Genomic DNA, 15,234 nt, shown 5'->3' with positions numbered 1-15,234 from the left:
ACACACACACACACACACACACACACACACACACACACACACACACATGCCATGTAACCTTGGGCAAGTTACTTAACCCCAATTGCCCTCCAAAAAGGCAAAAAAAAAAATTCATATCACCTATATTTCCTGAAATATCTCTACTTTCTCCCCTCTCAAGGAGCCATCTCTGATAAGTGTTAAAAAAAAAAAAAAGATGAAAAAAATCCCAATTCAGTAAAATTAACCAATACATTGAAAAAAGCTAATGTTCTATGCCCATAGTACCTAACCTCTGCAAAAAAGCAGGTTATTGATGCCTTCTCATATCTCTTCTCTGGGGCCATGCTTGATCATTATAATCATGTAGGATCCAGTTTTGATTTTTTTGTTCTTTTCATTTATGTTGTAATCGGTATATTTTTCTTGGTTTCCTGGTTTGACTTTGCAGTTGTTCATTTGAGTCTTCCTATACTTATGTGTATTTATTATATTTGTCATTTCTTATAGTGCATCAACATTCTGTTATGTTCATGAACCATATCATTTAGTCAGTTCCAATAAATAGACATCCTTGCCCATTTATTTGCTGCTACAAAGTAATGTAACTATTTTGGTATATGTGGTACCTTTCTTTTTATCATTGACCCCTTTGGGATATGCTTAGTGGTGGAGTCTTCTATGGGTTTAAGGATTAATTGCTAGGCAAAAGATGAGTTGTATCACACATTTTTATTATACACTGTCCTAAAACAGGTGTTTTGTGTTAAAATATCATGACTTATTTAAATACTCAGACAGTATTGGGTAAAATTTTAGGTAACTTAAGAGGGTAACAACTTAGTGAATATGTATAGTTGAATAACAGATAAATCATACCATGAGTAAACTCTTTAACTGGTAAGATCATAATAATTCATAATTAACTATAGTAGCCTAGGTTTGAGAATAAAAGGAAATTAAATAACTTTACTGAGACCGTTTTGAAAACTCCATTGGTAAGCATCATTAAACACTTTAATAGCAAATTACTTTTGAAAATACTCAGTTATGAAACATGATTTACTTCTTTGCTTGATTTCCTTTTTGGTCACAGACATCACATAGCATCCTCAGATATCTGCAGTTAGGTTCAGTCATAGGCAAGTCTTAACCTCTTGTACTCAATGTGTCAGACATAATTTTAATTGACCTTTGTATTATATGACTCTTAGAAGGAGTTTCTTTTGTATTACTTATTAAAATTTGTATTCCTTGAGCTCACACAAATTAATGGTCAGATTAGTACCTGAGGATTGTGCTGGATAGTAGCTGAGGGAAGCCAGAAACTTAAATGTTTTTTATTTTAATTGGTGTAGATATTCTTACTTGTAGAAATTGCAGACTTTCTGAATATCTCTTGATCTTTTTGAGTTGCTGTGGCCTTGTTCATTATTGTGACCATTTTGGGGATGAACCTTTCTGAATTAATCTAGTCATGGCCCTGAAGGACCGCCCATTTGTCACCCAGCTCTTGCTTTGAAGCCTTACTACCTTGGTATATTATAATAATAGCTACAATTTATATAGCATCTATTATGTACTCACTTTGCCAAGCACTTTACAAATGTTATCTCATTTGATACTCATAACAACTCTGAGAAGTAGGTGCAGTCCTCATACCCATTTCGTAGTTGAGGAAACTGAGGCAAAGAGCTTAAGTCACTTACCAAGATCACAAAGCTAGTAGTGTCTGAGGCTGTATTTGAATTCAGGTTTTCCTGACTCCAGGCCCAGTGCTCTACTGAGCTACCTAGCCACTAGAAGTTGTGCTTATTGGCATATGTATTCTTTGAGAATTTATGGTTGCTTTTATGCCACAATGAAGTATGGGAATAGGACTTTAGAGAAGGATGAGAAGCCATGTAATAGTTTTTTTTTTTAAAGATTTTTGTTGATATCTTTTGGTTTTATATTGTCTGAATTTCCTTCTGTATCTCTTTCTCTTCCTTTCACAGAGAACTATCCCATCTAATAGTTTTTTTTTTTTAAATTGAAAGTGAAAAAACAGTAAGATGATTAATACATCTAAAAAATCTGAAAACAGATAAAATGTTCCACACCTTTGAAACACCTCTTACCTCTGCAAAGTAGAAGAGATAGGGAATGTATCTTCCCAGATCTCTTCTTTCAGGCTGTGGTTATTTTTTGTAATTTTGAAACATTTACTTTCTTTTTTTATGTTTTTAATTTTTAAAAAATTATTTTATTTTTTATTTAACAAAGATCTATTTTCTTTCCCTTCTACCTCTTTCCCCTGTTGGAGAAAAATAAAGATAAAACAGTAACAGATAAGCAGTCAAGCAAAATAACTTCCTCCATTGATCATATATATTTTTTAAAAGTCTCAGTCTGTACTTTGATTTTGTCACCTCTCAGTCAGTAGGAAGAAATTTTAGAAACAGATTGCCTCCTATAGTGTAATAGGCACTTTGCTAAGTACTTTACAAATATTATCTCATGTTATCTCATCTTATAACAAGCCTGAGAGATAGGTGCTATTAATATCTCCTTTTTATGGTTGAGGAAATTTGGAGTAGGCAGAAGTCAAGTGACTTACTTAGGGCTATGCAGCTAGGGAGTATCTTGAGGCCAAATTTGAACTCAAGTCTTCCTATCGCCATTCAATCAGTCAACATTTATTAAGTGCCTGGCATTTTATCCACTTCACCACATAGAGGCTTTTCCTAGGTGGTAGGTAGCATGTGTTTCATCATTAATCCTCTGAAATTGTGGTTGCCTTTTGTAACAATCAGAATTTGTTTGGATCTGCCCTTAGTATAGTGTCTGGCACATATTAAGTGCTTAAAAATACTTAACTGCTCACTTCTCTTTGTATCATTTCATGTAAATTTTCCTAGTTTTTTCTGAAATCATCCTCTTTGTCACTTTTTTTTTGCTTTTTGGAGGGCAGTTAGGGTTAAGTAACTTGCTCAAGGTTACACGGCTAGTGTGTGTGTGTGTGTGTGTGTGTGTGTGTGTGTGTGTGTGTGTGTTAAGTGTCTGAGGCTGGAACTGAATTCGGGTCCTCCTGACTCCAAGGCCAGTGCTTTACTCATTACGCCACCTAGCCGCCCCTCCCCCCTTGTCATTTTTAACAGCACAATATGTTATATTCATAAATTTGTTCAATGGGCACTCCCCAATCAGTGGGCATCTACGTTATTTCTAGTGCTTTGCTACCACAACATTTGCTGCTAGAGGAAGGTGCTGAAGTGGATAGAGTGCTAGACTTGAAATAGGAAGACAGTGCCTTCTAACATAGTCTGTTCTTAAATCTTCACTCTCTCCCTCCCTTCATTCCTTCTTTCCTTCCTTCCATCATATATGATTACTTTGTTTTTATCAGTGACTTTCTTGGAGTGTGTTTCATAGTGGGCATTTTAGTTACTTGATTTGCATAATTCCAACGTATTTTCCAAAATGGCTATACCAAAGCAAGTTTCATCGAACATACACCCACAATATGCTTATCCTCCCACAATCTCTCTGACATTGATAATTTTCATATCTTCCCATTTGCTGGGCATGAGCTAAAACATGATGTTTGTCTTGATTTGCATTTCTTTTAGTGATTTGCAGCATTTATAGGGTTGTTAATAGTTTAGAATTCTTTTGAGAAGTTTGTTCTTACCTTTTGACCATTTATCTATTGAGGAATGACTTTTGGAAACCATTATTAAAAATCAACTGTGATTAATCCACACATGGTTTGATTTAGAGTTGACTACAGTATAATTAAGATGTAGACTGTTTTAAGGATACCATGGATTTAAATTAGTATGTATTTCCTCTAAAAGCTTCATTTCTGAACTGAATTTCTTGATGAAATTGTTAAGTTCTTTTGTTAATGAAGTGTTTTCCTGTGACTTGATTATCGGAGTAGCCTTTAGACTAAATAATCCTCCCTGGTTATTAAAATAACTTACTTTGAGCAGAACCAGTAGAACATTGTACATAGTAACAGCAACATTATGTGATGATCAACTTTAATAGACTTAGCTTTTCTCAGCAATACAGTATTCAAAGACAATTCCAAAAGACTCATGATAGAAAATACTATCCACATCCAGAGAAATAACTTTGGAGTCTAAATGCAAATTGAAACATGCTATTTTCACCTTTTTTTTTTTGTTTTTTACTTTCTTATGTTTTTTTTTCCCTTTGTTCTAATTCTTACTTCATAACATGACTTAATGTGGAAATGTTTAATATGATTATAATCCATATCAGATTGCTTGTTGTCTTAGGGAGGGGGGATGGAATGGAGAGAGAGAAAAAAATTTGGAACTCAAAATCTTATAAAAATGAATGTTGAAAAATACCTTTACATGTAATTGGAAAAAATAAAATAACTATTAAGTGGGGAAAAATAAAACTGCTTTCTTCGTTACTATTCTTTAAGGAAACCACATTAAAGATAAAATGCTTTAGTTATATTTGAATATGAAGCTTAGTTCTAAATTGAATCTTAAAATATTGTTACCAATGTTTGTGATACCTTATTTTTATGCCTACATTTAAAATTGTCACAAAATTTATTTATATGTAAATTTCGGTTTTATATAAATTCTTGACCAAACAGGTTTGGTAAATTTATCAGACTATTTTATTCTTTATTCATAGACGCATTCTACATTCTAAAGGGGAGCTGAGTGAAGATCGACATAAGCAGTATGAGGAATTTGCCATGTCTTATCAGAAACTACTGGCAAATTCTCAGTCTTTAGCAGACCTTTTGGATGAAAATATGCCTGACCTTCCTCAGGACAAACCAACACCAGAGGGTAAGCTATCATAATAAACAAATTTTGTCACTTAAAACTATTTATTGCTAACCTTTTTGGGGTTAATAGTTGTTTATTGGCTAAGTTTTTAATCTACAAATGAAAATTGTCCCTAGTTTTCTCTTTTTTAGGGTTTTTTATATAGTGACTAGTATTAAAACTTGATACAGTTGAGGACTGACAGTTTAGCATAGTGCTAAGTAAATTGTCTTGAGAGTCAGGGATCTGGTTCTGGGTCTTGTGCTTTGTAAACCTGAGTAATCTCTTCAGGCCTCATCTTCCTTATCTATGAAATCAAGGGCTTAGACTAGTTCATTGATCAAAATCTTTCTGGCTTTCAAGTCCTACAGTTATAAGTAAGAGTAAGTTAACTTTATTCCATACAGTTTCAGGAAATTTAGAAATATAGACACATATACTCAGAACCATAAATGGGCTATTTCTCCAAATCCTACAGATCTAGGATTTCTGGGATTCAGAAAGATTATCTAATCTGTCATTTTACAAATAAAGAAATTAAGGCCTGGAGAGGTTAAGTGATCCATATTTTATTATTATTTTTTTCTTTTCTCCACTGAGGAAAGATGGTATTTTGAATTTACTGTCCTTTAACTAGGGAGAAAAGTTGATTATTGTGTTGAAAGATCCTCTCCGATAGTCTTCCTAAAAGTCTGAGAGGCTACTGTTGAAACGTGGCTTTTAGTCTTATTGCTAAATGTATGTATTACCCTGGTAACAGTGTTAGAGATGGATATTGATGGGTAAAATTAGATACAGATGCAGGGATAATTTAGGACATTATTAGAAAAAATTGAGAAAATTCAATAGAACAAAAAGTGTTTTTTTTTTTTTCAGTTATAGAATTAAACAAGTTCTGTGATTTAGTATCAGAATGTTGTTAAATAGCTTAATGGGGAGTCAAGAGATTTTAATTCTCTTTTCATTTGGAGTTATAGAATAATCTATTTAAAGTTTGATTGTTAGCTTCCCCAGACCAGTTTCTAGCCTGCCTTTTTCCTGCATTCTTTATTTCTCTGAGTCCACAGTGCTTCTTTATAAGGTATAGTAGTAGTAAGTGAGAAAAGCAGAATTTAAGAATGAGTGGGAAAACTGGACATTTTTAAATAAAAAAGTTATAGGAATGCATTTTTGGACTGTTTTTGAAGACAGTTGTGAAAAATGAATTCAGTCATTCCTTAGGTACTTGAGTATTCATGGTGGTTTTCTTAATACCCCTTGTTTAGATTAATAATAAGTTCCAAATTAATACCATGAAGCTCTCACTAACATGTTTCTGTTCTGCAGTTAGGCTTAGTTTTAAATTCGGCATTATCGAAAGTGTTTTAGCATGCTTCTGGTCATTTTGTAGTTGTTGATTTCACTCAATATAAGAACTTCACAATTTTTCATACCCAGCATTGTCCAAAATTGAATTTAGGGCAACTGAGTTCTTTTTAAACTGGATCTTATTTCAGACTTTACTATATTGTCAGTGGTATTGTAATTTATATCGTCTTTGGTAATTTGGGTGGTTCCAGTTGAGAAGGGCACAAATGTGAGAAATGTTATTGAGGTGGAATTGGACAAGAAGTGACAACTGATAGTATAAGAAAGTCTAATGAAGGAGAAATGTCAAAAGTTACAGGTTTCAGATGTGAGAATTGTAGTACTACTGACAGAATCCACCATAAAATATACTATAATGATGACCTTATTTAATAGTAAAATTTACTGAATTCATACAAAAGACTTGGCACAGGAAAATGGGTTGTAAATTGCAGTGGATGTAATAAGATGTTTAGAAGACTATGTGGAAAAGAAAATAGAAAATGAATTCTAGCAGGGATATTCAAAGTAAGAGATCACAAATTGAGACTTCCAGGAGGTTTAAAAATTACTTCTTTCACACCACAATTTACATCTTCAGTTTTGTAAGTAGAACTCTTTTCCATTGTTTGCATATAAATAAATTATTGTTAAACCAGATCTATAGTTCACAGTTGCCAAATAGCCTTTTAGTAGAGATGTGTACTTTGCCATAAAGTTGATGTTATTAAATACATGGTTATTGCAAAAATTCATACTTTGTTATATGAATTGGTCCTTTGAATGATAATTATCATTGGTATTTTATCACTCAGTATTTGTTATATATAAGATATAGTAGTAGCACGTTCTAGTTTCAGTTTTTGTACAGAATGGCCCCAAATGCAGAAATAAAGACAAGAACCTGACTGCTGTCCATGGTGAAAAAATCTAAATTATACAAGATAAATATGATTGGTTTACTGTACAGAAGAAGGAGAACATTTATTATCAGTGATTGAAAGCTAAGCTGCACTAATGCGAGCATGGAGAAATTTGGAGATAGGAAAAAAGAAATAAAAATTAAAAAGGGTTTGGAAAAACAGATGAAGAGAGAAGTAAAAATGTTTTTGCAGAAGTGTCAGAGATAAGGATGAGGGTGGCAAGGAAGCTTATGAAACTGGTGAGAAGAGAAGAGAAAAGTGAGAAAAGAGAAAAGAAAAAATCGGAATGGTACAGAAGTTTAGGTGCATTTAGTAATAGAGTAAACTAAGTTATCACTTGATAGTTCTTGAGAACTTTTTGGCACTATGCTAGTAGCATACTTCTAGAATAGCACCGTAGTCTGATGCTAGTTGTTACTGGGTAAAAAACTCTATATACTTTAACCCTTCAAGAAGACATCCTTTTATGACAGTGAAGATTACTGAATAATGAATATTTATTATTATGTGTAATAAGTACAGTAATTGAACTTGACCAAGAAAGGCTTAATATAATATATTTAATATTTTGCATTTTAAGTCAGGAGGGCAGATAGTATGTTTTAGAAAGATTACTATTCCAACAAACATGAGATAAAAGTTTTTTAAAGTTTCATTTTTAACCATTAGGAAAATACTCATCCCTAACAACTCATTCTCTGATCATTTCAGATAAGTGAATGGTTGCTGTATTAAATATGTGACAGATATACTTTTAATATTTTTTATTTTAAAATTTAAAAAGTTTTGTTCAGAACTTGACAAAATCTCAACAAATATGAATGTTTCTATTTACAAATAACAGGAAAAGAAACTGTTCATGAAACTGAATGTCATTGCACAGAGCTGTTTTTTTTAAAGCATGTACTAAATTTAGTACTGTAATTCCCTGAGCTATATCACTTAGCAGTTTTTTTTGCTTTTAATTTTTTATTCTAAGCAAAAGACAAAGAACATTTCAAAGTACGCGGCAGAACATACAGAGAAGATATATATAAAACCATGAATTCCCATTTCACACTTTTTTTCTGAAAAATTGTGTTATCAATGCTATACTTTTTTTTTTTCAAAACTACAGTTTTTCTGTGCTTCCTTCCAGGATTTTTTTGTTCTCTTCTGTGTACTTTTAATTTTTTTCTCCCTCACTCCCCACCCTGCCCTAGCAAAGGCTACAATTAAACACAAATATATATTTTATTTATGTGTGTCTACACACATATTTATTTACATACATATATGCACACATATGTAAAACCATACTGCGCATATTTCTAATTATCTGTTTTTTCCTGTGGAGGTATATAACATCTTCCTTCATAGATCTATGTTTTCCCATGTTTTTCTAAAATCAACCAGCTCCTCATTTCTTATAGTATTTCATCACTACAACTTATTTAGCCATTTCCCAGTTGAAAAGCATTTATCATTTTAACCAGTCTGATAGGTGTAAAATAATATCTTGAGTTGTTTTAATTTGCATTTCTCTCATCAGCAATGATTTTGAGCATTTTTTTTATGACTCTTTATGGTTTTGATTTTTTCCTCAAAAAAAATGTCTGTTCATATTCCTTGTTTATTTATCCATTGGGGAATGACTCATTTGTATAAATTTGATAGAGTTCTTTGTATATTTGAGAAATGTGACCTTTCTAAGAGACTTCATGAAAATTTTTTCCCAATTTTTTGTTTTCCTTCTAATCTTAGTTACATTGGTTTTATTTGTATAGAACTTTTCAGTTTCATGTAATTGAAATTTTCCATTTTATACCTCACAATGCTCTCTCTCATTTATTCATAAATTGTTTGCCTATCCATGAGTCTGATAGGTAGCATGTTCCATGTTCTAATTTTCTTGCAATATCTCTCTTTATATTGCTGTCGTGTATGCATTTTGACCTTCCTTTGGTACATGGTTTAAGATATTGGTCTATGCCTAATTTCTGCTAAATTACTTTCCAGCTTTCCCAACAATTTTTACCAAATAATGAATACCTACCCCCAAATCTTAAATCTTTAAATTTGTCAGACACAAGGTTACTGTAATCCTTTACTGCTGTATATTGTATGTCTACTTTGTTCCACTTATCTACCCCCTTATTTCTTAGCTAGTTCTTATGTTTACTGCCTTATAATATAGCTTGAAGTATGGTACTGCCAAACTGCCTCCTTTTACATTTAAAAAAAATTAGTTTCTTTAAAATTGTTGACCCTTTGTTCTTCCAAATGACTTTTGTTATTATTTTTTGTACTCTTTCAATATATTTTTAGTAATTTAATTGGGATGGCATTGAATAAATAGGTAAAATTGTCATTTTTGTCATGTTGGCTTTGCCTAACCATGAACAAATAATAATTCTCCAGGTATTTAAATCTGACTTTATTTGTATTTTTTGTTTTATAATTATGTTCATGTAGTTCCTGGGTCTATTTTGGCAGGTATACTTTTAGGTATTTTGTACTGTCTACAATTATTTTATTTTTTGCTGTGTCTTTTTTGGGGGGGGGAGGGCATTTGGGGTTAAGTGACTTGCCCAAGGTCACACGGCTAGCTTTTGTGTTAAGTGTCTGAGGTCGGATTTGAACTCAGATCTTCCTGACTCCAGGGCCGGTGCTTTTTCACTGCGCCACCTAGCCACACCTTTCTATAGTTATTTTAAATGGAGTAACTCTTACTGTATCTTTTCGCAGGATTTTGTTGGTGATATATAAAAATGCTGATAATTTGTGTGAGTTTATTTCACATTCTGCTACTTTGCTGAAATTATTAGTTGTTTCAACTAATTTTTAGTTGAACCTTTATGATTTTCCATGTATATTGTCATATCCTTTACAGAAAGAGATAGTGATTACCTCATTTCCCATTCTGATTCCTTCAGTTTCTTTTTCATTTATTGCTATTGTTAACATTTCTAAAACTGTTGAATAATATTGGTGACACATAGAGGTTTATCTCTTTTAATGAAATCGATTTTAGCTTTAAATTTATCTGAGATCCTTATTGCTACACCTGCTTTTTTATATCAACTGACCATAACAAATTCTACTCCAGCCCTTTCTTTTTACTCTGTGTGTAGCTCTCATTTTTAATTGTTTCTTATAAATGACATCTTTATCAGATTCTGATTTTTAATCCATTTCTTTTTTATGGATAAATTCATCTTATTCACATTCAAATTTATACACTAGTTGTGTATTTCTCTCCATCCTATTTTTCTTCACTATGTGTCCTTCTCATCCTATTTACTCTATCCTTCCAAGTCTTATTTACTTCTAACCAGTATCTTGTCCTCCTGGTCCTTAATCTATCTACCCCTCTAAAAGTCCTTTCCTTATCATTTCCCACCATTCTCCTAATTCGTAATCTATACACCCTTCTAAAAGTCCCTCACTTTTCCTATCCCTTTGCCTTCTTATTTCTTCTTAAATTCAGAAGACTTTTGTTTTTTACTCTTCTGGAGATTTATGTTCCCTCTTTTCCCAAGTTCTGATGAGAATAAGGTTTCAGCACTACCAGCTCTTTTCTTCCACTTGCTTCTTCTATATCAGTACTTCCTTTCATGCCTCATTTATATAATTTCTCCTTTTTACCTCTCCATGCCATTTTTTTTTTTAAAGAATTAACCCATTTCAGGGGCGGCCAGGTAGCACAGCGTGTAAGAGCACCGGCTCCAGTGTTGAGAAGACCTGGAGATCGAATCCTGGGCTCAGACACTTAGCACCCACCCAGAAACACCTGGCCGTGTAACCTTGAGCAAGTTACTTAACCCCAATTGCTTAGGGGCGGCCAGGTGGCTCAGCGAGTAAGAGCACCGGCCTCAGTGTCGGGATGACCTGGATCAAATCTGGGCTCAGATACTCAGCACCACACCCAGAAATAACTGGCCGTGTAACCTTGAGCAAGTTACTTAACCCTGATTGCTTTTAAAAAAAAAAAAAGAAAAGAATTAACCCATTTTACTCACCTCAGCCCAAGTCTTTCTTTGAAAAAGTAATGATAACAGTCTTTAGAGTACTGATAATATTTTCACATATAAGTAGTAAACAATTTGACCTTATTAAATTCTTCATAATTGGTCTTTAATGTTTACCTTAAGTTTCTCCTTAATCTTTATATGTTGAATTTTCCATTGAGTTGTAGGCTTTTTGTCATAAATATCTGAAGGTCCTTCAGTTCATTGAATATTCTTTTTTGTTGTTGTTCAGGATTATATTCAACCTTCCTTGGTAACTTATTTTTGGTTACAACCCCAGCTCTTTAGCTCTTTGAAATATTATATTACAAGATCCGTGGTCTTTCAATATAGAAGTTCCTAGGTTTTGTGTGATTCCTTGTTGCTTGCAGTATTTTCACCTTAACCTGAGAGCTTTGAAACTTGACTCTGGTATTCCTGTAATTTTTCATCCTGGGATCTCTTTCAGGTGGTGATGAGTGGGTTTTTTTCTATTTCTACTTTATTCTCTGGTTCTAGAACTTCAGGGAAATTTTCTTTAATGATTTCTTGTAATATTGTATCAAGACTCTTTGGATCATAACTTTCAGGTAGTCCAACAATTCTCTTTTGTTTATTTGTTCGTTCATGCATCCATTTATTTATTTTTAGTTTACAGCTTTTTTTTTTTTGGCCTTTTTTTTAGGGGTGTCTTTTTTGAGGGGGGAAGGCAGGGCACTTGGGATTAGGTGACTTGCCCAAGGTCACACATCTGTTAAGTGTTAAGTGTCTGAAGCTGGATTTGAACTCAGGTCATCCTGACTCCATGGCCGGTGCTCTATTCGCTGCGCCATGTAGCTGCTCCAACAGCATTCACTTTTATAAGATTTTGAGTTCTAAATTTTTTCCCCTTCCTTCCTCTCACCCCTTCCCAAGATGGCATGCAGTCTGATATGGACTATACATCTATGGTCATATTAAAATATTTTTTGTCATGTTCTGAAAGAAGAATCAGAATAAAAGGGAGAAAGTCACAAGAAAGAAAAAAATAAAATAGTGTACTTCAATCTGCATTCAGACTGCATAGTTCTTTCTCTGGATTTGTATAGCGTTTTCCATCATGAGTCTTTTGGAATTGTCTTAGATCCTTGCATTGCTGAGGAAAGCTAAGTCAATCAGAGTTGGTCACTGCACAGTGTTGCTGTTGCTGTGTACAGTATTCTCCTGGTTCTGCTTGTTCAACATCAGTTCATGTAAGTCTTTCTGAAATCTGCCTGCTCATCATTTCTTATGGAATATATTTATATATTTAATATATATATATAATAAAATATAATGTACTCCATTATATTCATATACCACAACTTGTGCAGTTATTTCCCAATTGATGGGTATCCCCTCAATTTCCAATTTTTGGCTACCATGAAAAGAACTGCTATAGATATTTTTGTACTTGTGGGTCCTTTTCCCTTTTTTTGTGATCTCTTTGGGATACAGATCTAGTAGTGGTATTGCTGTATCAAAGGGCATGCACAGTTTTATAGCCTTTTAGGCATAGTTCCAAATTATTCCCCATAATGATTGTATCAGTTCACAACTCCACCAACAGTGCATCAGTGTTCCAGTTTTCCCACATCTTTCCCAACATTTATCATTCTCCTGTTTTGTCATGTTAACCAATCTCATAGGTGTGATGTGGTACCTCAGAGTTTTTTAAATTTGTGTTTCTCTAATCATTCTCTAGTCATTTATAGCATTTTTTCATATGACTATAGATAGCTTTAATTTCTTCCTCTGAAAACTGCCTGTTCATATCCTTTGACCATTTATCAGTTGGATAGTCCAACAGTTATTATATTGTCTCCCCTCAATCTGTTCTTCAGATCAGTTGTTGTTCTAATAAGATGTTACACTTTCTCTTTTATTTTTTTTTGTTCTTTAGATTTTGTTTTATTTATTGGTATTTTATGACATCAGCTTTCCTTTGCCCAATTCTTGTTTTTAAGGAGTTACTTTCTTGAACTTTTGAATCTTTTTCCACTTGATTGACTTCTCATAATTTTCTTGATTCTCTTGGATTACTCTTATTTTTTCCTCTTAAAGTTTTCCTCACTGAGTTAGAAGAGGCTATTTTAATTTCACTAATCACTTATCTAAAATAGCTTTCCTTCTTCCTCTCCCAAAGAGCCACCCCATAGAAGAAATATTTTTTTAAAGGCAAAAAAGAAGATACTCAATAGTATACTAGGATACTATCTTCCCTTGATCTTTCCAACATTGATTTATTCCCATATTTAGTCATTTTTTAGAGAGAAATCTCTTAATAGTTTCTTTGTCATTATTATTTTATTAATGGTTATGTTTATTTACCTTTCTTGTATTTATGATGGTCTAGGGTGTTTGAAAGCGAAATAATTTGTTCACATCTGGTTTTCTTTCTAGAAATGCTTCAGATGCCTCTTATTGTACAACTTTTATTAATGGTTAGGCTTGATATGATATCTTGAGTTTCATCTTCAGGTCCTTTGCTCTTTGGAACATATCATTCCATTTCCTTATGAGGTTTCTGATGGTTGCAGAGCAGTCTTATATCTTTCAGTTTTCCTTTATATTTGGAGGTTTTTCTCCTGATTGCTTGAAAAGTTTGTCATTTGCCTTTGGAATTGTTTAGTTTAACTACACTACATGCTCTATGCGGCAAAGGGCTTTTTTTTTTTTCCAGAGGCAATCTGTGGGTTCTTTGAATTGACCCTTTATTTTGAGTGTTCAAAAGTCCTGAGCAGTTGTCTAATATTATTTCCTGTATTATGGTGTTTGGGTTTTTTGACTTGTCATATTCTCCTGGGAAAGCTTTAATCCTTAAGTTGTTTCTTCAAATCCTGTCATAGTGATGAATGTTTTGCTTGCATGGAGATCCTATTTTCTTTTCTTTTTTTTTCTTTTTTTTGAGGAGGTAATCGGGATTAAGTGGCTTGACCAGGGTCACACAGCTAGTAAATGTAGATTGTCTGAGGCCACATCTGAACTCAAGTCCTCCTTTCTCTAGGGCTGGTGGTGCATTATCAACACTGTGCCACCTAGCTGCCCGTTTTTCTTTTAATCTTAATACTTTTTGCTTTTCTTCTTTCAGGTTGTCCTTCACTTCTATGTATTTGCATTGTTGGTCAGTTCTTCTCTTTTGTTTCTTTTGTGAGATTTGCTACCATGGATTTAAGTTTTCTTATTCTGCCAAGTAGTTTCGCTATTTAAAAATAGGCTATAAATTCTGTTTTCACAGTTCTTATTTTTCTTTTAAACCATTCCATAAACTTCTTGCCGTGGTCTCGTGCTCTTTTGGGAATCCACAGAGAGTCCTCTGCCTCATTGGGTGTTTATTTTGTTTTCTTTTGTCTTACAGTATTTATTTGTAGCTGGGAATATGGGAAGCCATAATTCTTTTCTTTTATTAAAACCTTTCCTGATGATTTATGTTTATGCTTATGTTTGAAGTCTTTACCAAGTTTTCTTCCTCCTGAGGATCTTTGGTGGATTTCATTCTTTTCCCTTTTATTTCCTATTGTTCATTACTTGACTTTGCCCTTTGATTGTAGTTTCCTTAGGGGCTAGACCCCAAAACCATCTCAGCTTCTTTCTGTGCTGGGCAGTTTTCATTTCATCACCCTCGGTCTGTCTCCCAAGTGACTTTTATAGGGATGAAATTGGTCCTAGCTTGATATAGTATTCTTTCCCTCCCCCATTGCCTCTGTTTTTCACTTCTTTTAACGATCCCTGTATAGCTGAAAGCTCCTGTGTTGCTCTCCCCGCCAGAGCAAACCATTTGGGTAGAGTTGAATTTTCTTGCAACCTTGTCAGTCGCAATATGTAACCCCACCTGAGTGTGGTGGGCAATGGGGAATGGTTTGCTGAGTGAGCCTATTGAGAATTTAGGGATTAGACCTCTCTTTTGTTCATTTTGTTTTTATTCTTGGTTAGGGTTCTTGGTGTCATATGCTATAGAGACAACTAAAATTGTTTTTCTCCCTTGTGCATGATTTCTGTTTTGGAGAGATTTTGAAAGGTTGTGAGGTTTGAAGAAAATACACAGTTGTCTGGCTTGTTGATGACATGACCTAGAAGTTTATCTTTTGTTATCAGCCAGTTTGCTTGGGTGTAAGGTATAAAACAAGGCTTCTTTGTATTTGTGTCAATAATTTGGAGCATTCTTTCATAATC

The 15,234-nt window shown here is 33.5% G+C and overlaps 1 protein-coding gene across 8 annotated transcripts in view; it reads left to right on the top strand.

Moving 5' to 3' along the window:
• The window catches only part of LOC138175985 (regulator of nonsense transcripts 2), a 201,454-nt gene that overhangs the window by 19,458 nt on the left and 166,762 nt on the right, over positions 1–15,234 (top strand). For all 8 annotated transcript variants that reach the window (XM_069106651.1, XM_069106647.1, XM_069106648.1 and 5 more), the window contains exon 4: positions 4,645–4,805. In XM_069106651.1, the coding sequence (XP_068962752.1) occupies positions 4,645–4,805 (161 nt within the window). The remainder of the gene's footprint in view (positions 1–4,644; positions 4,806–15,234) is intronic.

Source organism: Petaurus breviceps, unplaced genomic scaffold (assembly GCF_028583685.1).
Source record: "Petaurus breviceps papuanus isolate PSGF00001 unplaced genomic scaffold, PetGlider_PUasm1.0 80, whole genome shotgun sequence".
NCBI classification, from domain to species: Eukaryota; Metazoa; Chordata; class Mammalia; order Diprotodontia; family Petauridae; genus Petaurus; species Petaurus breviceps.
Note: the sequence above shows the minus strand (reverse complement) of the source record. Positions and strands in the feature narration are given on the sequence as shown.